The 25,179-nt window shown below is 40.0% G+C and overlaps 1 protein-coding gene across 4 annotated transcripts in view; it reads right to left on the reverse strand.

Moving 5' to 3' along the window:
* Positions 1-25,179, reverse strand: part of pde3a (phosphodiesterase 3A, cGMP-inhibited) — an 84,590-nt gene that overhangs the window by 28,840 nt on the left and 30,571 nt on the right. For 2 of the 4 annotated variants that reach the window (XM_056747544.1, XM_056747543.1), the window contains exon 1: positions 22,242-23,878. The exons of 1 other annotated variant lie outside the window; for it this stretch is intronic. In XM_056747544.1, the coding sequence (XP_056603522.1) occupies positions 22,242-23,045 (804 nt within the window). In that variant the 5' untranslated portion in view covers positions 23,046-23,878. Of the gene's footprint in view, positions 1-22,241; positions 23,938-25,179 lie in introns of those variants that run through there. One more of the 4 variants, XR_008906632.1, reaches the window with a different exon arrangement.

The following is a 25,179-nucleotide window of genomic DNA, read 5'->3' on the forward strand; positions in this document are numbered from 1 at the left end:
GTCAAAAGACAGCTCTCTAAAGAAGACAGCGTTTTACATGCAAGGTTTTCCAAAACCTGCCAGTCTCTCTGGTCACGGGTTCAATTCATTAAACAGCAGTGTGCCATATAGCTGCGATATTAATAACGGAGACTGACGTAGATTCACCACTGCTAAAATCATTAAACTATCCAGAAAACACATTTTCCAAAGGTATTCCTGCACACCACAGCCATCGATGTCACTCAATCAAATCTTCTTTATTTACAGACAATTGTAGCGTTGACATCTCCATGCCCTCAATTTGTAAAGAAAACACAGATATTTCCAAACACATACTGGCACCTAAAAATGGATTACAAACATTTATTTACCCCGTACAAAAGCTTCGCTCCCCAGAGTGTATTTCTCAAGGGTGCGAAGCTAACGGGCCATGCTAATGAGATTTCTCTTTATTCAGACATCATTGTAGCGAGGACAGACAATAATCTCTCATTAATAAGCGAGCGCTCCGTATTCTAAGTGAAAGGAGAGAATGTAGGAGAACAAGTCGTGACAGAACAGCGCAGCTCTCGGTGGCTTAAGTGACAGATGAGCAATACTTATAATAAGGTGCATGATGCAGCATCGCTTTAATATTGCATGAACGAGCCGCAGCCGACGGTCCTGCTCGCAGCGAAGACTCGCTTTACACTTTCTCTCTCATGCTCTTCCAACTCCTCCTTTCTGTCTGTCCTACTAGCTGTGTTTGGAATAGCAAATTACAAATCTACTGCTATTTCTGCAGTTTACAATATGCACAATGCGCATACAATTGTATGCATTGAATATCTGCACACTGCACAGAAAACTGGATCCCACAATGCAACGGGCTTGATTTAATCTTCTTTATAAAAAGTGATTATGTAACAGCTACATATGGAAGATTGATGTAAAATTTGGTTAAAAATCTAATACTATTTTGCTAAAATATATGACATATTTTCAGAATCAGAAGGAGCTTTATTACAAAGTATGTTTACACACACAAGGAATTTGACTTGGAAACAGGAGCTTAGTTCAAAAGAAAGTCTACACATAGATGAAATATACATTAAGATAGAAAAATGAGAATCAAATAATAACAATAATGCACTACATGCAAAAAGTGAAATAATGTGCAAATGTGTTGATTTCCAAATTTACTCTCATTTCTTTCCAGATGTGTATGATATTACCATTTTAGATGGAAACCACCATCATGGCATTTTAATACAAAAACTGAAAAAAGGAGGACATACAGTATTCATCAAGAATAGCGTGAAGTTAAGTGATTAGAATGTAATTATGTTACATTTTTTCTAACCTAATAAAACCCAGATATTATGCTTGTTTTTCTTACCCTGCATCTTAATGCAAATCTAACAGAGCATCAGCGGGTCACATGAGCTCCCTCAGCTGCGGCAGTCGCAGCCAAAAGCTTCGCCGCAGCCGCATCTCTCAGCCATTACGCCTCTAATGCGCTTTTAATAATGTAGAGACTTTGGGTGAGCTAGAAATCACGCGGGCCCGCTGCAGCCGTGCACTAGATTACTGCTCGCTCACTTCACAATGATTCATTAATATCCCGCGCTGTGTTCACCGGATACTCCACGCGCACTTGTGTGCTGAATTGCTTCATTTAAATACATCTGAGTGGGCCATTTTTCAAGCACCGTGCTCGTAATGCTGAGAAGGTAAAGCTGTAAATACTGTCTTTATTTGTCTATGCGCAAACGAAGGAATACATGCGCGCCGAGCCCGTGTTGTTTAAAGTCTCGCCTTTGCAATGAAAAATACATCATAGGGTGTTACCACTGCAGCCCTCTCACGACTCACATGTTCTCTGAAGCACCATTTTAGTTCATTCTTAATTCAGGTGAATTTGAAGTGAAGGAAATTTATTTTTCATATGTTTTATTTATGCGTTCCTTTATAATGTATTACCTTTTTTCTCTATGTTGAATTGATTTTGTTTACATTAATCAAGTATAGTTCTGTATATGGCCTGCAGGTGGCAGAGTGAATGTGAGAAAGGAACATTCTTGACCAAAAACTTTTAAAATAATAAAAAAAAAATTGTGAGAAAGACTGACCGAGACAGAGAAAGACAGACAGATTATATTGTATACTGCTGCAGTAGCGAAGTGTTGCCTTCAGAAGAACAAGTAAAAGAGGACTGTTAATCAAACAGTCAATGATAAATCTTTAAGACCTTAAATCTCCATTAGCATGACGTTGAGCAAACACCATGACACATTACACATGGTTTCATATTCTGTGTTGAAAAATAAGACAAATATTAGTATAAAGACGATAACATCTAACAAAAGTCTATATGAGGGATGAGGATCCGGTGCCATAATGACTGTTCAGTATTCGTTCTAACCTCCGAACATCCTTGTGTTCTTATTAAATGCTTTCCAATCCTGCAGCTTCTCAGTACACCAGGCATTCTGTCGGCACAAAAATCCTGATCTAAAAAACAAAAAAGTGAAGCCGAACGGGAAATGCTTGGAGTCCCCCGAGACCTCAACCTCTGACCTGACTCAGACTGGCTCCCAGTGCTGCTCTAAAGGAGTGTTGCTTAAAGACCCTGGAGAAGACATGTACGTTTCCAGGAAAAAAGCATTGGCCAGACAAACCTGTCTTCATAGTCCTGTTAAAGTCCTGGACAGATGAGTTTTAGGAACTCACAGACAGATACTGTCATCTTATTTTCCTTAGAAGTTTACGAACCTCTAAAGTCATTATTTACAGTGTTTACAAAAGTGAGTGTGACTGGATGAAAAAGATAAATCACCTACTGTATTTACAGTTTGACTGAGCTCAAGCACAACCCCGGCCAAATTTCTCTCGGTCACACTTGCGTCACTCACTAGGAAAGTGAAATTTACTCTTCGTGTCAATATGCACCAGGAGCTCGCCAACTGCTCAGCCCGGAGGAAAACCCTGTTTCATGAAAGGCAATACCAGCCCTTAGAAAAACAAGACAGTCCATTTCAGCAGGATGTCTTTAAACATTGACCTGGAACACAGCTGCTGACGTCCATTTCAAAGTTCTCTTAACCAGGCTCCAGGTCCGGAATAAGACCTACTAGCATGTATGGCAAAACCAACGTTGTGAAGAAGTCGACACATTCCAGAAGATTCACAGTTTGAGTGCAAAAGAAAAATTTGGACGGAGGTGTAAAACTTTTAATGACGCCAAAAGTCTGACTGCTGTAATGGATCCTTCAGTGCCACAATGGGTGCTGTTTAAATCTCTGAACTGTAACCCTCTCGGAACCGGCGAGAGGAACAAATTGCTCCCTGGGACTCCATTTTCTGTTTTTTAGCTGCCCGATACTGCACGCTGCCACAACTGCGTTAACACCATATCATTACATGTTACACAGCATGAGCAATGGAACAGCCGCAGCTAACAGCGCTGCATGCATCGAGCCGTAAAACCTCAGAAAAGACACGCGCTGCAGTTGCACACACATCTTCGTCTGAGCGTCCACTGGAGATTTGCTCCGCTCGCAGCTCTTAATACATTCTCAGGCTGGGCAAGCTGTCAAATCGAGACTATTAGAGGCCACTCGCAGTGACCATATGAATGATTTTCCTTCGATGAGGTGTAATTGACTTTAGTGGAGAAGTACTGTAGCCTCGCGCGGTCACATTCTAGAAATGTCAATTTATAATGAATGAAGTGAACTGCCGAATCTACACAAGGATGCTTCTTGAAATGGGCTTGGTGAACGGCAACCAACAAGGCTGTGAAATGTAATTCTGCACATGCAAATAAAGTCTGTGATCGACAGCCAGTTCATAGATGTGCTCACAACAGCTTGAAAACTATAATGGTGAAAAATGAACTTTTACCACCTTTGGCTACTTAATTAGTATTTGGAAGATCTACCAGCCACAACAAAAATCAACCATATAAAAAAACTTACAAGAAAGATGTGAATTATATTCATTATTATTTCTCTGTTTCGTGCTTAATACTTAATGTAAAGTGAACCAGATATGCTGTCTTTATATGTTCAGCTCTTTTCATAATTGTAAACATGGCTTTGTAGATTGCAATACGTGATAGCTCATTGACCAAATGGTAAATGTTCTCATTTGTGAGTCAAATAAAGTTGTCAAAATAAAACCATCTGCTAAATTAAGAAATATTATTTTAAATATGTTGCTTGTGTATTTTTACCATTCTGAGAGAGTGTTTGTGTAAAAAAGAATGTTTAAGTGTGTCTAACACAGCTTCAGAAAACCAAAATACGTCTGCTTTAATTATCATGGACATTTTGTTTTCTGCCTTAGAAAATAAGTCATATGGGTATGTTACTGAGACATGTTACAGTGAACTGTGCCTTTAAGACCCTAAAAACAGCAACGCATCTGAAGAGAAGTTCTTCTGTGCAAATGAACAACAGCGGTCAGAAGTGAAGACGAGGCAAATACACAAGTGCACCAATGACACATGTTCATGACCTCACAAACACACACGCTCAGCAGCCAACACATAAAGATTCATTCATCGTAAAGATTTTTCCTCAAGATGCCGGCTGTTCCAACAAAGTCACGTCGGACCACCCAGCATTGTATATGCTCACCGCTGTGAGTTACGGCACATAAATACAGCATCCGACAACAGTGACAAATCCCCCCACCGCTCTTCAAAAGGTGACGGCGGGCGCCGTGATTCTCACTGTCTCCACATGTGATCATTAATGACTCCTTAATCTAAACAACCCGGTGTCTTCCTCTACCTGCTCTCTGTTAAAACGTCTAAAGCCAGTATCACAGGTACCGTTCATGCTCATGAGCAGAGGTTTAAATGTGGCCGAGGAAACAACGTGACAAATCTGTTCTTTGTCCAACAACAGGCCCATCTAAAGGCCAGCGGGAACATTGCGTTCACTTGAAACCACTCCCGGCCTCCCTGTTTCGCTCTCAGCCACTCATAGGGTTGCTTTTGGTAGCGAGGCTTCGTGACGTAGGCAGAGATCTCACAGTGTGGGCGCATCGCTTCTGGCAGGGCCTTGTATGGAATAAAAGCACTGGAAAGGAGGGTGCCAAGCGCACAAGGGTGTTGGAAGAATAGACGTGACCTCAAGAGCGCAGTTTTCCTAAGTAGCGCAGGCACACAACGGACACGACCAGCCCGGCTGACGATACCTCCCGCGGGATGCAGGGTTCTGACCTGAGATATCTGCGATGAGGCTCATGCAAGCATCTTGTTTGAGTCGAGGGGAAATATGTGAAGCGCACCGCATTTACACGCAGCTGTTTAGACAAGACATCCCACAAGATACAAATGAAAAAGAGCGCACTGCGCTAAACATTCATAACACCAGTTCGTTTGTGACGTCAGATGAGAGCGTTTCTCCTCGGATGCTTTGAGCGTTATCTGGTGTTGCGTGTGTGTACCAATTCATTTGACTGAAGGGTAAATATTTGGCTTGACCATGTCAGCCGGGGCAGACGTGAGTAAGTGGCACTAAGGGAATTCTCCCAAGTTCCCCGGGGGAAGGCGGGCACTGGCTGCTCCATGCAAACCTCGGGCTTTGCACGTGGAACCGGCATGCTGACTTTCCCATTGTGTGTCTCAAATATAAGAAGACACACATCGAGTCACTGCGGCTCTAAATGTCAAAAGCGATATAGAGGCACTTACGTCAAAATGAGATAAGATTACAGTGGGCTCTGCGAAGACAGAACGCTCAAGTGCACCAGGAAAATGCATTAGGCCATGACAAACACAGAAAAAGAAGAAAGCCATTCGCAATGCACGCAAACGGCTTTACGTTGCCACGCACCGAGCATCTGCGACTTGCGCACCGCATCACACACCTCAAAGCACTATAAATCCATCTTGAATGTTCGCTAATCCCTCTCAGATTTGTTTTCTCTTGCTTGGAAACGGTCTTAAGCCTCCGTCGTGTGCTCTCATCTGAGCACAAATCTCCACACCTGCCGACCCTTAGCTCGCTCTGATCTGAGGAATCCCCCTCATCAGATTGGGGGCCGACTCACACAGACCATCAATGCCATAAATCCCATCAGTCATGTTCATCTATGCTAATAAGGGCCGGGTGGGAGGACTGTCGATCTGCACGCCACTCGCTCCTTGATTGCTTATTGATTTGATTTACGACTTGCGTCACGGCGGCCCTCCAGCGGACATTCAAAACTCCTGTGAGGGACAGGTGAGAATTATTGTTAGGAAAAACATTTCATGATTGTGACAAAAAAAGTAAACAAACAAACAGCAAGGCCATCTGGAAAGGACAGAGAAGTCTCTAAGCTCATTACAAAGAGATCTGTCGTGTGACCCGGTCACTTCTGATTATTCATGAGGATGAATGAATTACTTCCAGCATGTAGGAATATCTTGGATCGTGGGATGACAGAAATACCATCCCATTATTAACAGTATTGGCTATCATTCAGTAAGAAGCAATCAGAAAAACTGAGAAGTGTTTTGGCACAAGCTCTAGTAAAAGCAAACTATGCCCTCCACAATAAAAACAGAAAAACTGGGCCACGCTCGCACCGCACTGTAAAGTCAGAAACCACCCTGAAGCGTACAAATCTGGGCCCGGAGTCAAGACTGTTTTACTCCATATGGGAAATTTGCACTTTTTATTACAAATTGCGCATTAGTCTAATAGGAACCAGACAAGACACAGACTACGACTCCCTGAAATGCCAACCCATAGCCAAGACAGTTTTGAAAAGGGCCTTTCTGCTCGGAACAGTTGTTACAGGAAAACCAAGTCTGCATTTTTTACACTTAAAGTTTACCTTGATTAAACCATTTACACCATCACATTCAAAAGCGCTTTAAAATAAACAACATCTAACACACGCAATTCAGCATCGCTCAGTGAAGTCACACATCCCTCTTGGGATTTTCAGACGGCACCGAAATAGACCACAATGATGCACAAATGAAACTTGCATGGAAATCTGATGTCTGATTCTGTCCTTTGCGGCCCTGTCGAGCTGTGCCAATGAGGTGATGGTGCTGTTTGTTCCACTCACTTTAGCACGGGTGACATCAACGCAGGGCAGAGAGGGGGGCTCTGGTCGACCTGTGATTGGGTTAGCTGCCTCTAATGGACCGGTCTGTAGAGGGACTGCATTAACCTCACACGCAGCTACACAACTGATTACATTCATAATACTAATGAGGAAGTGTCTGGTGTCCCAAATCACAGTAATAGAAGCTACCAAAAACCCAAGAGAGATGCATTCAACACACACACAAAACAAACACACACAAACCTCCGGCTCTCCATATGGAACATGATCCAGATGGTAAAATTGGGTACAATGTTTTTAATGTTTTTAATCCTGAATATGCTAATGTTGAGTTTATATACAACTTAATATAAATAATACTATTATGAAGAATATAATAATAATATTTGGAATATTTACTGTAACAAGTCCTTAGCTTTTCACTTAAAGATGCAATCTTTGACTTTTTTAAGGTTAAAATTAACAAAATCATAATCATTTAAAAAGACAATCCTCCTTACTTTACCCCAATTCACCACGGTTTATAAAAATGATTCTTAATTTGAGCTGACAGATATCATTTTTGCAGAAAACAAATTGACATCATTTGACTTCAATGTAGGTAAAGATTAGTACATAAACCAACCTGCAATTTTATGTTTCAACTGAGATGGTGAAAAAGTGGCAAAAGTTAGATTTCTATATCTCATGATTAAAACTTCTGTAAAACTGCTTTATTTGGTTACTGTAGTTTAGTTATGAAATATTGATATTGAAAGATTTATATTTCACTGAAAGCTCTTTACAACTTACATAACACACCTGAAGGTAGGGCAGCTATAAATCTTAAATGATTCTGATCCCTGGATTTTAATTCTTCCAGGAAAATCAATAATTAACTTTGCTTTAAAGGATCAATTGTTACCGACAACATAAATGACAGCAAGAACCACACAATCTCCAAATGACTTTAAAAAGGGGCTGATATTACTCAACTTCTCTTTTCCAAGAAAAACTCTGGGGTCAGGATGCAGCTTCATTATCTGCTGAGGGTCTTATTTACAGCAGACGGCTTTCTCTGAAGCCTGGATAAAAGTCTCAAGTCTCAAAAACCGAGAACATCTAACTGAACCTGATGTTTAATGAATCAGAGAAAGCGTGGTGCTCAGTTGGGCTATGCATGATCGAGCCGACACCATCCAGAGTGTTCAGGGAGCAAAGTCCATGTGCAGGTGTCTATGAGATGTTGAATACGGGAAACTGCCTCACTTAAATGTGCACGCTAATGATGTTTCGGGCAGATTTAAACACCTTTAGGACTGACACGTTCTGAGCTAAATACTGCCAAACAGTTTATGCTGCAAATATATACTGCAAACAGCCTTCTATTAAAAATCTAATTAATTCTGTGTTCAACAATAAATATTGCTCCGCTTAAAAGAACGCAATACAAATGTAGTCACTCATGCTTCCAAAAATATGTGTGTTTCGTGTACACTAAAGAAGCAGTTTACATGAATTTGTTTCTCATAGTTGACATGATGTGCAATGTGATAAACATTATCTATTAGGGCTGCAAGATATTGAAGAAATATGCCTTATGTCAGTGGTTCTCAAACTTTTCCTTGTAAGGCCCCCTTTGTGTAAAGTGTGGCACCCCAAATAAAAAAGCATAATTTTAAACTTAAAATTTTAATTAAACCAAAAACAAATTACAATACATACAATGCTGGAACATCAATACCTGTGGTTGGTTGTCTTATTTTTCTGATGTTTGATTGCACAAAATTTGTGATAAATTTCTATATTTTACATAATGCCACAAAATCTGTGGCCCCCTGCATCCATCTTGGCGGCCCCCAGTTTAAGAACCATTGCCATATGCAATTCATAATATTAGTAAACTGAATTTGAACCATATAAAAATATTCACATTCTTTTTTATTGTTGATAATCTTCCACAGAAGAATTGCTATCTACAATGACCAAATATTTTGACTCCGCATTTTTTTTAGTATTAAAGACCATCCAGATTTGGCAAATATGAATATACAATATGACTATTTTGTCATCATGTCTTTATATCGTGCAGCCCTATGACTGCATCTATTAAAATAATAAATGGGATTTATTACGCACTTTTAGAAAATCAATTTGTCATCCCAAATCTGAAATGGTAAAAACGGAAAGGCAAAATAAACAGAAAATAAAAGTGCCTAAACTACTGATTAAAAAGACCCTTACTATATTATGATGAATATTTTTTTAGTAGAAGGTATCGTTTCCAGCACCCCCTTCTTAAAACTGTAATTCCGAATATACGGCTAATGAGGTTTAAAAAAAAGAAAAGCAGAATATTGATGCGTCAGCTCCATTCAGGAAGGCTGTACAGGGACCTTGAAATGACAGTAGTTCAGTGTTTACAGAGTAAGTGTGTGTCCCACAACTTTTCTTTTGCCAGTCAGCCATAAACATGGTGATATGAGTGGCGGGTGACGTCTGAAGACGTCTAAGGATGTGTTGCTCATAGCAGAACAAGGGGATACTCAGGTAAATGTGTGACTCAGCAGGCTGAAAGACAACACACTCAAAACACCTTAGCAACTGGATAGCAACACCCTGACGACCACTTAAACATCCCAGCGTATTTAGAAATATATACATTTAAGTTACAGGCCTTATTTTAACAGTGAGTTTTTTTTTTTAAATAGACATTTTAATCTTAATAATGCACTTCAAGGTTAAGTTAAGCATACTTATGTGTACATCTTTTCTGCCAAATTATCCAATTATAATTACCAGTTTCTTAAAAATGTAGTTAAAAAATATATATATATATTTCAAGACAAAAGGTTGAGACAATATTGCCGGCCATTATCCATTCCTGTACTCAACATGTTTATTTCTTTTAAAACCTCCATCTAAATCCTGTTCATTTCTCCCCTCATAATTATATTCTTTCTGATGCGAGTAGGAATCCCTTTTGTATGAAAAGTGGATTAACGCCCGAGGCATACTGTTCTTCTCCATCCCAACACTTAAAAATGAGCACCAGCACACGCTTTCCTTTATACACCAAACAGTTGGAACAGTAAGTGCAAAAGAAAGATGTGACGCTTTTATAGCTCATATCTGCCACGAGACGAGAGATAATTGGGGAAACTGGGACAGGGTGGATCTTTCAATCACTTTCTCCTCCCTTCAGATCTCAAGAACTTTGGGATGAGATGAAAAGCAGAGCCGAGTTATCACAGCGGCGTCATTCAGCGACAGTTCACACAATCTTGCTGTCATTAAACTCACCTTCATGTCATTTTAATTCTGTGAGGTTTTATTCCTACAGAAAATACAAAAGGTTAATTTCTGAAGAAGATCCTGGACAAAAGTATGTTTAGTATGATGCATAGGTTTGAGTTATATAGTGACAATCTTTTCCTACCGCCAACACTCATATCAAAAATGACAAACATCACCTCATGTTTGACCTAAATAAGGGTTTCTCATACAAATCTATCTTATGGCTGTGGAATACAGTGCAGAAAATATACTGAACTTATTTGTTATTTTGAGTCGACAGTCATTATTTACTTTCATTATGGGAAAAAAGTAGCCAGGACATTCTTCAAAAATTCACCTTTTCAAATAAAAAGTCATAAACGCTTCTAGTGACATAAGGGTCAGTAAATGAGGACGGAGGTTTTTGGATGAACCATTCCTTTAATTTATCCCATCTCTGACTAAAACCAAAAGCGTGTGGTTTTGCACATGCTGTGATGAGCGAGCATTCCTGTGGCCTTATGGATGTGCTTCTCATTCTCTCTCTCTTGTTCTCTATCCCTTCTTTTTCTCTCTTCCTAGGCAATTTGTTAATTGGAGCGTTTTACCCCGCACTCGTGGCACACTGCTGTTAAATTACACACATGGCTCTTGCTTCCATTAATGTCAGACTGAATCACATCGCCGGAGTCACAGCACCCGCGCTCTGCCCGGTGACTGACGGGAGGCCGAGCTGCTTCACTCTGCTCCGCTGGGGAACCGAAGCTCATGGGACGATATTGATTTGTTAAGATGAGTGTAAACTGCTACACCTGAGAGGCAACAATGTTTTATAATTGTGAATTATATCAAACTGAATTAAAAGCATGATTTGTTCACCATGTCATCTATTTCAAATTGAGTTTTACTCTTAAAATGTACCATCACAAGATATTTTCTCAGTAATAAAAACATAACAAATGACATCAAGAGTGTACACGTTTTGGACAGTAATTTGAAAAATGCCAAAAATATAATACAATATTACAATATTGAATTTTGCTGATTTTATTTGGGAACTCTACATTTAGTAAGTGCCAATGGCCATTTTAAGACCAAGTTATTAAATACTTCACTAAAATACACTTAACACTTTAGTTAAAAACAAAAATGTATCAAAACACTACTTCATAGTTTGCATGTTATCAAGGGGGCTGTCAATATCCTGACAAATGTCTCTTAGCTTTAATGGAATTAAAATGTCTTTATACTTTTATTTAATATAATGCACATAATCAAATTTTGACCAAATAATATTTCTGAAAATACACATATTTCTTTCGAGAAAAATATCTAAAATATCTGAAGCATCTTGCATTCACATTTACATTTAGTCATTTAGGAGATACCTTTATCCACAGCGACTAACAGAGAGTTCAGGGGAGCGATAAGAGATATGTTAAAAAATAGGTGCTAATACAAAGTTACTAGTTTCAGCAAAAGCTAGACCAATACCTGTCGAGAGAAAGAGAGATTCACAAGCATGTCTCATTTTGTGCCCAATACAATGTTTTTTTGCATTATTTTGCTCTACCATCAACTTCTAACAACAGGGAGCAGCCAGTCACGGTTCATGACTGCGCTGTAAACTAAAGCCTGCTGGCCACGACTTCTTTTTTCAATGCAAAACGTAAACACAAAAGACAAACTATCCCCGTCAAACTATTTCATGTGGTCTTTAAGTTTAGCCCCACATGGTTTCCAAGGAATATCTCACTCGCTCAAAGTTTACTGAAGCTGGCGAGCTATGACGCAAGCAAAGAGACCAAGTGATGATGAGATCCAGCTGTGAAACGCTCAACTTTCCCTTCCATGAAATCACAACCAACACAAAGCAAACTCATGCGACTCTACATAGATGCTCAACCGTACCGGATCTCATTGGATTAATAATTAGTTCAGCGTCCCATTTTGACCTTAGGGATGACATCACTGTTTTCATATGGTCAGGGCAGTCGGCCTCCGACCACAGTTTTGGCTTTACCTCCAAAAAAGCCATGACAAAGTTCAACTTGCGTTACAATGTGTTTTTAGCACAGGCTGTATTAAGCGTTAGCATGTATTTAGAGTCAGACAACAGAACTTCTTTGGTACCACGGCTCTAACATTGCAACAAAAGAAAGCCAATGAGCCAAATGAGTCAAACCAGACTAAATCTTACAGATGCTAGCAACTGGGCAGCTTTCCAGAGCCAAAGGCAAGCAGAACCACAGACCGCGGGTGGAACGGACCTGATGATGGTTCTGTGTTGTTCTGGGCCAAGCCCCGGAGCGGTGATGAGCTGCGTATTCCCCGTTTGTTATATTACACACTTTCTATTCAGGTCTCACGGGAAAAACAACCTACGTAACAGCCCAGTGCCCCACGTGAGGTTTGTTCTGAGTGACTAGAGCTCATGTAGTCATCATTCTGACAATGTACACACATCTGTAGTCTCCATGTGCTTCTGAAAACAAATGGGTACGCAAGAATGATTTATCACGAGGGGTCACATTTTTGGCGAGGCCACAGGGGTAACAAGCCAAGACAGTCATATAAATCTACATGAATCATACACTGATTATAAAAGATCATATATTCAAGAAGAATTAATCCAGGAGCAGATGAGGTCGTTTTTCTAATACTATTTTAGTTTTCTCTGATAAAAATGAACAGATCAATAAATAAACTGCACATGTTTATGTTTTAGACTTATTTTTGTGTTAACAAAACACGCTGAGCTCTGCATAAAAAACAAAGCATAACACCACGTGACTGGTGTAAAATATCAGCATGACAAAAAAATATGTGCAAAATTATGCAAGAAACAAAGATTACTATGCAAATATTGCAACCATCATCATTATTGGCTCGAGTTAAATTCTAAGCTTGAAATTTAGTGAGTCACAAAAATAAATATCACATCTAAGATTCAAACAAACCAGAAGTTTTAATGGAAGGGTTATGAAGTGTTTAATAGCAGGTTATGAAGTGGTTACTTTCAATATCTCGCTCTAAATTGCATATGTGTAAGCTCCTTAAAAGATAGAGCTGCTAAAAATAACAAGAAAAAATTGTGTAAAAACAGTAACCAGAAAAAGAAATGCACTTCCTAGAATGAAGAGTAAACCTTGTTTCTAAGTAACATTAACATTCAATGCCTTCCTTACCAGAACAACTTAATCCAATATAAGGAGACTTTGTAGTGGATAAGGTGAAAGAGAGAGAGAGTATGTGTGTATCTAAAGCTGAATAGAGAGTTCTGAGAGTGAATGGGAATATCATGCCCACCGGCCCATTCTGACATTAACACAGGCCCTTATGTACCCTGAGAGCTCAGCTAATGATATGATCCCAGCCCTGCCAAACAGAACCAGTGCTGCTCTCAGAGGTGTGTGTGTTTCCATCGCTTTAATGGGCCCAACCAGCCACACACGCTTGCTGCATTCTCTCATCTGTGACACAGACGGGCACTTCCTAACAAATCCATTTTCCGATACGTGTTTATACACAGAACACGCATTAAAATAAAGTACAGAAAGAAAGAACGAAGATAAAAACCTGCAGGTTTGCATTGCTATATTTTGTGTTTGGTATAGAATACTATTTTACAGTATAATGTCTCTTTTTTAATACATAAAGAATTTATTTAATTTAAATACATCAAGAAAATATTCTTATACTAATCAAAAATGAATACAATAATGTATTATATTACATAAATATTATTATTAATAAGAGGCAGCAGAAGAAGAGCATTGCATTTTGTATAACAAAAAGCAATTTGTAAACACTGGTCCAAAAGCACTACTGGTTTCAGTTTTTATTGATTTTATTATTATTATTATTTAGATCTTACATACATAGTTAAATCCAGTAAATCCGTTTAAATCAGTTATACATATTCTAAACTTGATTGTATTTTGTTTAAACTTTTGTTTAGTGAAACAAACCGGCATTAAACAGATTTAATTACATCGTCCGAAGTGGTCTACAAACTGCAGCAACATAAATAATAGTATGCAAGTGTGCTATTTTGAACACATCCTTAAAAACGACAGAAAAGCAAACCCACGTACAAGTACCCTCTTCATCCACACAGCTTAACCGACACACACATACAGAGAGAGAGTCCATTAGCCCCCGTGATCTGGGACACGCGTGCACAGAGTCCTGTGACAGCCATTAGTGCCAACTGAAGAGCAGAAACACCTGGACACATCTGTTCATCAACAGCCCAAAACCTGAGAGAGCGTTACCAGTTCAGCCCTCCAACCAGATCGAGCAGGAACTGCGCTGCTCTGTTTATTTGACAAAGCCGTCAGCCACACGGGCCGCCTGGTTTGTTTGAAATGTCAGATGTGTTGTTGCATGGTCGAGGAGTGGGGGAAGACAGGTTTAGACCCCTGACATGACGTACAGAAAAGATTGGCAAAGCATTATTGCATGTACGACGCTCATAGTAAGTAAACAAACTACATATTTCGCATGCAGGATGCATTTATCCGCTTTGTGCATTTAAGTTTACTACTAGCCAAACAGCACAATATGTGGATATAAAAAAAATGTGCAGCTTAAGAGCAATTAAAAATAATTGACTTTATGTCCAAAAAAGCTTTTTAAGTATTGCTCCAGTGACAAAACAATACCCTTGGTAAATATATTTTCCCCCAAACACCTAGTAAGCACAATTATTGAACTGTGAAATTATTGCAATTGTCATTTCTTGTTTTCAAAAAGCATAATCGGTAAATTTCACCCAATAAAAAACGCCTAAAAAAAGAAAATAAAACAATGAGATGGAGACTCCAGTCAAATCAGCAGTCTGAGATACAAGTCGTTTTATTTGTCATGGAGCGAGACGCCTCTCAGGAGCTGACATGTTGAGTTTGGCTTACAATAAAAATGACTGAATGCACTTTTGATGATAGTTTTGGCAAATACTAGGCTACCACAGCTTTATCGTAGCTACAGTAACTTTAGTTGGCCGTCTCAAAATAAAAACACACAATGGATGTCCAGTTTAAGGATGAAAGACGATTGTTGTGACTAAATTAAATAAACACTAGTCGAGCTAGCTTTGCATTAGTTGTTTTTGCATTAGATCTAAATGGATCATATTCTTTTCAAATGCATTTTGATAGGAGATCAGTCTCTTAATATAAAATAAGAGAGGTCGATTGCATCAGGCAGAATGAAAATCAATAACGCAGGCAACATTATTAAAATGCACATGATTAATAAAATCATGTTGTGGGAGCAATGAACGGCAGATGAGGTCTTACTCTGTCTCATCATCATGCTCTACCCCCATCCAAAGCGTCCTGTTACGTAACAACAGGACCAGGATGCCAGCTGAGGTCACTGTTGTATGATGGGGGTGCAGCTGTCACATGAGTTTCAGATGGGCACTGCGAACGGGACGTCACTCATCCGCTCTTAACACAACGGTTACTGTTTTCGTTTTGTCTCTCGCAGTGAGAAAACAGGAAGAGACGTGGCATAAAAATCCCAATAATTTTTAATCGCCTCCGATGAAATTGTAACAGCAGCGTGACGGCGAACTAAACAAACACATAAACGCTGTATTCATGCACTTCTGCAAATTACAACCGAGTTAATCTGTTCACTCACACAAACAGCCTATAAACTGAAAGTGCTGTAAATTTGAAAAGCATGCCACCTATTAAAATAAAAACAACAGTGTTTTTGCCTTCAATAGAAATGCCTTCAGTGTCTATTGGAAACAAGTACATCGCAGATGTAATGCTAAACAAACAGAACAATCTCTTTGCTGATACTTCAATACGAAACAAAATATGGTTTATATAATATTGCACAATATCTCAGTTTAATTGTTGTATAAATAAAATCAGAAAAAGCCACATATTGTTTTCAACTGTACTTTTGCTCAACTACTTGAAATCATCAGTTTGCATCTTGGAAAGTTGGAAAGAAGTGCTACTAAAGGATCTAGGGGCGGTTTCCAGGACTGGGATTAGTTTAAACCAGGACTAAACTTTAAGTAGTTTTAACAAACATACCTTACATTAAAACATTACTAATGTGCATTTTGAGACAGCACAAAGACACTTTAAAGAAATAAGTTTTCAGTTTGGACAGCTCTTACACTTATTGTAGTCTAGGACTAGTCTTATGTCTATGTCTGGGAAACCACCGCTAAAGTATCCCTGTGGTTGCTTGTGATCACAACTAATGTGTCAGACAGTGTGAGTGTAAGATGGCAGCCATTCTCACAGTACCTGCTGTCAGCTGGAGAGGTAAGGCAGAGGCCAATTTCTCATGCTAGCTGTGCCACCGCCGACCAGTGAAACTCTCACTGCGTGGCCTCGCGCGATTTACACATTTAATCTGAGCTTGCTAACTAGCGGCCGAAAGCACTTCCAGGTGTCACGCTTACAATCGTGAACGCAATGATCTGATAGGCAAAACGAACTCAGACGCAGTCATCAAGATCTAGAGCCTTGTGCCAGCAGCTGAGGTGTAAACTGCAGAAAACGTCGGCTAAGCAACTCTGTGTGTTTCTTGGCTGCTGTTTAAATCTCCAGCTGCTTTTTCATGGTTTTCTTTGGGAAGCGCTGGAGGTAAACGCAAAGCCGGCTGTTATCTGAACTTCACAAAACGCTGTGCGTCAGGAGTTCCCTCACCGTACGTGAGGAGGGTTCTAATGTGAAGTGATAACAGGGAAGAGCGCAGCAGTGTTTTACACTCAACTGTGTGGTTCACATGCACATCAAACACAGCGATCGAAGAGTCAGACGTGGTCAAGACGTTTAGATCCGCAAAGATGTGAGACCTGTGTAGATCATTTCGGACATTAAAGTGGTAAATTCAGACATTCTACCGCATTTTTTTCAATTCACTTATGGTATGTTCGTTTACATCTTGACACACACAAGTATTAATACACATCGACAATATAGGAGTCTTTTAACAGCAGGGCAAGAATTAACAAAAGACAGACAGATGTCGGTTTTTGACGGTGAATCCGAACTCTTCCCTCATCTCCATCTGTCATCCATATTTCCTAAAGTAAAACACGCTATTGAGTGAGTTAACAAGACGGGCCTTGTGTGAGCCGGACGCTCAGAGGGGCAGTGAGTGGGGTGGGTTCCTCTAGAGAGGTGTGCTGGACCCCGGCCAGCTCAGGTTAAAATAACAAGCGCCATCTCGGCAGTGGCCTTCCATCGGCTAAAGAACTTGTTCAAATGTCTTGATATTTGTCTGTTTTTAATGACAGAGAAGACAGAGAACTAAATTTTTCATCAGCAGAATAATTACAAAAGATGATTGACAGAAAGATAGACAGACATACAGACAGAATGACAGATAGATAGATAACAGACCAATAGGCAAAGAGAAAGACAGACAGATAAAGAAAAAGAGAGACAGACACACAAAGAGAAAGATATATCGACATAAAGACGAAGAAATAACAGACAGACTGAGAGAAAGATATACATACAGTGAGACTGGCAAAAAGAAAGAGAGAAGACAGAGAGAGAGACAGACAGACAGATAAAAACATTAAATCTAGTATTTTCAAATATAATTATATCTAAATATTTGCTTGATCCCTCATACAGTTTAAGCACCTTCATTTCTAAACGTACTACTTGGAGACAATATTCTTCCAGAAGCCTCTAAACAACCTTTATTCTGAGGGACTGGAGTTTTCCTGTTAGACCGGGCTGCGGTTCTTTTGGATTGACATATGTAGAGCAGTTAATGTCATTTGGTTATTTGGTTCCATCTGTTTGCGCCAGCTGTGCACCTGGTTCAGATAGACCGAAGTTGGGCGTTCCGCGAGCAGCTTCGCTCGTGTTCCTTCTAGGTTGTTTTGAAAGAGTCAAACTGCTAGCATTTTTAAAATGGATGAGGTTTTTGGCAGTCGCCCACTCCGGCAAGACAGCTGAGGCTACACATTCCAGGCCTGGCACGGTCAGAGGCCTCTTACAAGCAAAATACAGCACGCCGGCCCCGACCGACGTCAATGATCTCTCTGTGTGCCGCAGTGGCGATGCAGACGAGACCAATTAGAGCGAGAGGGAGACGAGAAGCCGTAGATGTGAGCAGCGGGAAGGAAAACAACCCTCAGCGTGTGGAGCGTTCTGGTACAGATTAAAAATCTCTCAGCATAGAAAGCACGGCTACTGCAGGTAGGGGCAGAGGAATAAAGTACGGTCCACTTCAGACAGGAAACCATCGCCTTCAGGGCACAAATGAGGTGAAGTTTTTTTTTTCATTTTTAAATCTGACTGAGCCGAGGTTTGCCTTTAAGAGGTTTATTATCAATCCCGGGCACACAGAACATCCCACCTACTAACCTCATATCTGCGCCAGGCTGGGAAAAGGAATCTTAAAAAAACATGGCACAGAAACACATTCCTGGCCTCTACTTATCTCTATTTGTATCAGACTATGTACACTTCTATTTCACAAATCTATACTTCCCCAGATAGAAAAGAAACAAAACATTTCCAGGTCACTATTATTTTCTAATTCTTAATATCAACAGGAGGAAAGAATTCCATATTTAATAACAGAGTAAATTAATTGAAATGTCCTTAAATGTTGACCCAAGTCTCATGTTTGTGCAAACCATGTCTTTGTTAATCTCTTTAATATCTCACTTATTTCTCCCAGACACCAACGAAAATGGAGAGCAAATGGAAACTTTTGCATAAATCTCGGACATAAACGGACATAATGTCTCCGTCATTAGAGTTTCAGAAGAAATCTCAACATTGTTATAAACTGAGCTCAGATTTGTCAAGTCTGCAATCCAAAATCAATATTATTGAAGATCTCAATCTATTGAAGATCCATATTATTTTACCTCTACATTCTAGATTCATTTTACACCCCCATTTGTTTCACCTAGGTAAATTTAAATGAATCATCTGGGTTTAAGATGATGGGCAATTCCGCGAAAATGTCAACCTTACCACGTAAAAATTAAGTTATTATTAAGTATTATTGCTTTAGGATTGTGCATTTTATTTTACAGAAATCCTTCCAAGTTTATCGTCTCCCAAAAACTGTGTCCTTTTTGGTCACATCCATAACGCATGTTTATTTCCCTTTTTCAAATTGTTTTCTAATCATAGACTGACATTTTTGGATGTTTAGGCTCTATCAACAAGGGTTCAGTGAAATATAAACCGATGGTTCAATATATTTGTAACAAATTCATTCTCATGTCACTTCCATAACGTTAAATATCACGCCCATAACGCTGGAATTGCCCTGATACTTAAATGGAACACAGCTGAGAACTCCATCAAATCTCTTGATCTAGGAAAGAGTAACCTCTGAGCAATAACACTTTCCTCTGGGAATGCATTTTAACAAAGAACAAAATGACCCACTTCACCTTCAAGGAAAGATCTTTAAGTAAATTTCCTGCTTTGACCAGAAAGTCTGGCTCACACCACACAGCTTTTCCAGTCAGCCCTGGGCAAATGACAATTCAGTGACCCGCTAAAGGTTCATCGAGACTCCACGCAGTGAAGTGTTTGCCTTGAAATGGCTCCTTGTGCCATTAAACGGGTGTTTTCTGTGAACACGGTTCTCCGAAGGATGATGCTTGAATGCAGACAAATGCAATGAGTTATGTTTAAGTTCACCACCCACAGCCTGTGCTCAGAAAGCCCTCCAGATGAGAGACAAAATCTCTCCAATGGAGTCTTCAATGAAATTAACAAACTATTTGTTATAACTTCCTGCAAGGCTGACCTTGAGCCTGAAATTTCACAGTAACATATTTTAACATTATTTAGGAACAGGAGTCATAAATTACACGTTTATGAAAATACAAACCCTACATAAGGTTAACAAAGTCTTTAGAGAGAGTCGCTGGAAAAAAGTCAGTGAGCGTCACATTCTCATACGCAAGGTCCTTCTGAAAAATCTTACATAACTCACATCACAAAATAATGCTCATAGCATTAATGATTTGAAGTCCATCACTGAAAACACCCGGGGCATGTACTCTACAGAGTGAACAACAGATAATGTCCACAGTGACTATGACATCACTTCCTGATCGCTCGGTAGCGTGTGGTGAACACGAAGTGATGTCAGAGTTTCAGGGTACAGACTATTTAGAGATGAATATTGAGAGATGGAACTAAGAAATGCAGTATGACAAAGAGTTTGCAAATATCCACACCAAACACCAGATCATATTTTCAAATGGGCAGGTTGTGTTGCACACCCAAGCTCAGAAACCCCCCCACCAAAAAACAACCAAACGAACCACATTCTGACGTCAAACGGATTTGGGTTTCCAAAAGCTTTAGTGTAAAAGTAGCCTGTTATCTCTGGCCGGTGTCTTCGTGTTGGTGAGAGAGAGTCTGGTGTCTGATCTGTCCATTAGTACACACAGGTTATTGTTGCCGTGAAAGGTGCAGAGGTCATGCTGTGGTATGTTTACACAGCCAGGCCACACAGATAAAACAACTTCACATAAACCGCTATAGGAACTAATATCATTCCAGACATCACACATGTGCACCAGGTGTGTGTGCATATGCATGTCTGTATGCAAGAGAGAGATCATGGAAAACACAGTCGGGGCTGTGCGTTGCTTTCCATTAAATGGTTAAAGCAAACATGGCACAAGAGTTGCACTGACAACATACTGATTCCTAACAAATTTTTTTACTACAAAATGACAAAGCCATAAATACAATTCCATTGCAGTCTCTAGGGGGCGCAAACTAAATACAGGAAAAAGCAACAAAGACCAAATTTTGTTAAAATAGTCCAGAGAACTGAAAAAAATCCTGAGCTGCGACTCACTTAAGTGTGTAAAAGTTATATTCACAGCAGGATTTAATTTTTGAAAGTTTTTTTTTGTTTATGTGCATAAACAAATTGGGTACAAGACTTTATTCATATAAAAAAACTTTTCTGAAATCATCTGCAAAATATGCTGTGTACTAGACTTAACTGTAAGCAACACATTGTGTTAATAATTGTTAAAAAAAAAAATTAAATGAAAAAAATTGAGTTAAATATGATATTATATATATTTTCTTTTTTATTGTTTTGATTTTATAACACTACTTTACATTTGGGTGAATACAATGATCTCTCATGAATCACAAAAATCTTACAACACAGTGTAGTGTACCTGTGTCTCACAAAAATACACCAATATGAGCATACACAGGCCTACACAAAGGCATGTTTCTATCACACCAAAAATTTTATGTAACTTCAACTTTTTTTTTCACACAACACCTGCACAAAACAATCTCAACAGCAGCATTACACAAATAAAAACATATCTACATCATAGTAACTTTATTTTTGTCTGAATCAAGCACTACACTGTCCAAACAACACACAAAACTCATCCCAGCAACTGTAAAAAACATAATGGACAAGTGGTTCAAGTTCACTACCTTATTCATCAGCTTTTCCTGTACCAAGTATTGTTGCAATACATGAAAACTTAGAATGCATGCTCCAGTGAGACCACTCGATGTAACCAATTACAATCTATGGTTAAGTATACTACGCCTAAGAAAAAAGATAGGCCTAATAGAAATGAAAAATTATTTTTGTTTCAAAAATAATATATTTACAATACAGAATAACTATACTTTTTGTTCATAAAATAAAAGCTTTACTCAAAGCTGCTTTAAAAAGCGCATGTAGGTCAAAATTATTCAGTACCACACTACAAAGTCAAACAAACACTGATGTAAAGTAGGACCAAATAATGTGTTATTCAAATAATCTTCCAAATAAACACAACCAGCGTCACGCATCCTGCAAAGTGCATTTAGTTTATCAGCACTTACTGTACAATAAAACAAACACAGAAAGCGTGTCCTTATAATGACATGCTGATACATTTCTTTAATAACAATTTTTGTGTGTGTCTTATTGGGTACCTGCTCTCTCTGTAGGCAGGGGAGCGATGTCCTCCTGTGAGATTTGCCCCTGGACTGTCCGTGCTGTGCCATATCCGACAAGACTACAGAGCTGGACCTCCTGCGCCTTTTAAATACTGGGATATCTCCCCTCGATCCCTCCCGGTGTGATGCGCCCTGATCTGGGAGCAGCCTGTCCGCATACCTCGCCAGCAGGACCCCCAGCACTCCGAGCAGGTACGCCAGGTAGGGTCTCCAGCTGGCGCGCACCTTCTGCAGCGACAGGAGCGACACGGTCCTGATGATGCTGATGAAGACGAGGACGGAGATGCCCTGACCCAGCCGCACCACCATGAGCGCCCCGCTGGCCAGGCAGGCGAGCAGCACCAGCGCGGTGGCCGTGAACGAGTAGAGCTGCTGCGCATCCAAGAGCGACTGTGCAGCCGCTTCGCCCAGATGGCACACGGTGAGGAGAAAGACGGCCGTGCGGATGAGCACCCCGCAGCGGAGCAGATACAGACCCACCCAGAAGAAGGCACAAACTAGTGTGAAGATCGGAGATACGAGCTGCCACACGAACTCCACGAGCGTCAATAAATACAGCGCAGGAGATCCCGAGTGTGCGTGCGTTCGCTCCGCATCCCAGTCAGCGGACTGAACGAGCAAAGCGAGGAACACGGATACCGAGCCGACGCACAGGGCGGAGGAGAGACTCCTACAGCTCCACACACTCCAAATCAAAGCCAACCATGAGTGACACGAGTCTTGCTCCACTTGAGTGACACAAGTGCGCACATAGCCGTTGCGCGCGGATTCCACTGCCATCGGTCACGGGACAGCACGTGCGCACACACATGAATGCGTAAAAGCGCTATTCCTACTCATAGGTGTGACTTTGGAGTAGCAGAGCGCGCGTCCGACTGCAATAAGTGTCTTATAATCATCCTCGCCTTAAAACAAAAGTAAAACTCGTGCGCTAACGACAGCGGTTCCCCTTTCTTTACTATTACCAAACCCCGATGCGTAAAATCCCCATCATATCATGATCCAGTCAAGAAGAAGCAGAAATAACTCCTGATGTTTCTAGGCCATCATTATCATCATGATAAGAGATCTGTTCTCCCTCCCTGCAGCCTTGCTTTCTTTCGTTGTTACTCTCCGGGTCTTTTTGCGCTCTCGAATGTCGCGTAAACCTCTGGATTTTCTTCACTCCACGATCAGCATTCGCTCTCGATTCATTTTCACGCGTGGAAAGTCTCACTGGTGGAATATTTCCTTGAGTTGGACTCGCTGGATCATATTGGCCACTGTCCCGTTCTCTTGAGGCGGCGCGTAACGCAGCGCACAAGCACACATTCAGTCCGAGCTGCGCTCTACCTCTACCTACCTATAAACAGTTCAACGTGACGACCAGGTTCACTGCACTGATCGGCTGATTTATTGATCGTCGATTTCAGATGTGGTCTTTGTGGGAAAAGTGAACAGCGCTGCCCCATTCACAACCTGAAGCCCTGATGATGTCACGTGCGTTTTCATGAATATTTCATTTTTTACAACTCACCTATGTACGTCATCAGCACCTTTCTACTGCTGGGTTCCTTTTGCTGCATCAGTAATACATATCTTGCAGATTAAATTAAGAATTTGTCTCCAAACGAGTACAATTAAAACAATTATTTTAATATGCATTATAGAAACTAAATCTGACTGTAAAGATTGACTTTCGTTGCCATAAGCTAAACTGTACATTTAGACATATTAAACATTGCTTTAGATAAAATAATAAAAATAAATATCATTAATAAAGATTTTCCTTTTATAATCCAATTGCATAAAATTGTAAAGCATAATAATTATATTAATATTTTGAGTAACAATTTTATTTAAGTATTTTCCCTGTGATTCGCAGTATTCTGTATGAACTGTAACATTTCACATTCACTAGAAAAACACGACTACTAGCATTAGAAAGATTAAACAAAAATCATATAAATGTGGAGAGTCATAAAGACACAGCAGTGTGGGCAGGTAGGATAGATAACAATTAGACGTCTCTAACGCAGGAGCTAAGGACCATTTCATTCAGTTGGCCAAGTAGAAACTGCCAGCCAATGGCATTTCCACAGTGTGACGGATGACCGTCTGCGTCAACATCCAATGATGCCTGTCTTTCTGTCCTGGCCTCCCCTGCTGAGGAACGGCAACAGGGAATGAGGGAGTGCTTGTTTGGAAAGCTGCAGAAGCAACATTCTCTTCCGGTCTCAGTTCCTGGGTCAGTCGAGGGCCAACTAATATTAAATCCCTGCGTCATGCCGTCTAAATAGCAAAATACAGATAAGGATAATACTTTAGGGAAAGAAGGAAAATAGCAATGCCTTGCTATGGATGAGGGAGCAGGCGAATGACCATAAATCAACAGGGAGAGACTAGAGAAAACGCCCCTGTCAAAATAAATGCCTAAATCCTGTATTATGATGTTAGGTCACCACAGGTTAATGCAATAAACGTAAAACAAAAAAATCCATGGAGGACAGTTAATGGAAAGTAGTATGGCATTATGGATATATGGTAACCGATCTTACTTTGATTGCAGGAGAGAAAATCAAAAGGCAAATATGATAAAAAGCAGCAAACAAAATCTGAAAGTGTTTTTAGTTTGTTGAGTGTGAATATGAACACACATACTGTGCTGGAGTCCAAATGGTGCCCGAAATGTTATTCTCTCATCTTCCACTACAGGGCACTACTCTTTCCATTCTATGGGGCAAATATTTAACATCCCTCCCAAACACCTCAATGATTCTGCTCACCATCATAATAAATTTAGATTGATTTCCCAAATGAATTAATGAAAAATCCAAATGCTATTTTTTCTTGTACATTCAGTTCCATCTGAGAAACGTGCATGCCAAAGTTATACATGAGGAACGAATAATTGCGAGCCATTGACCCCATCAAG

Source organism: Triplophysa dalaica, chromosome 5, assembly GCF_015846415.1.
Source record: "Triplophysa dalaica isolate WHDGS20190420 chromosome 5, ASM1584641v1, whole genome shotgun sequence".
Taxonomy (NCBI): Eukaryota; Metazoa; Chordata; class Actinopteri; order Cypriniformes; family Nemacheilidae; genus Triplophysa; species Triplophysa dalaica.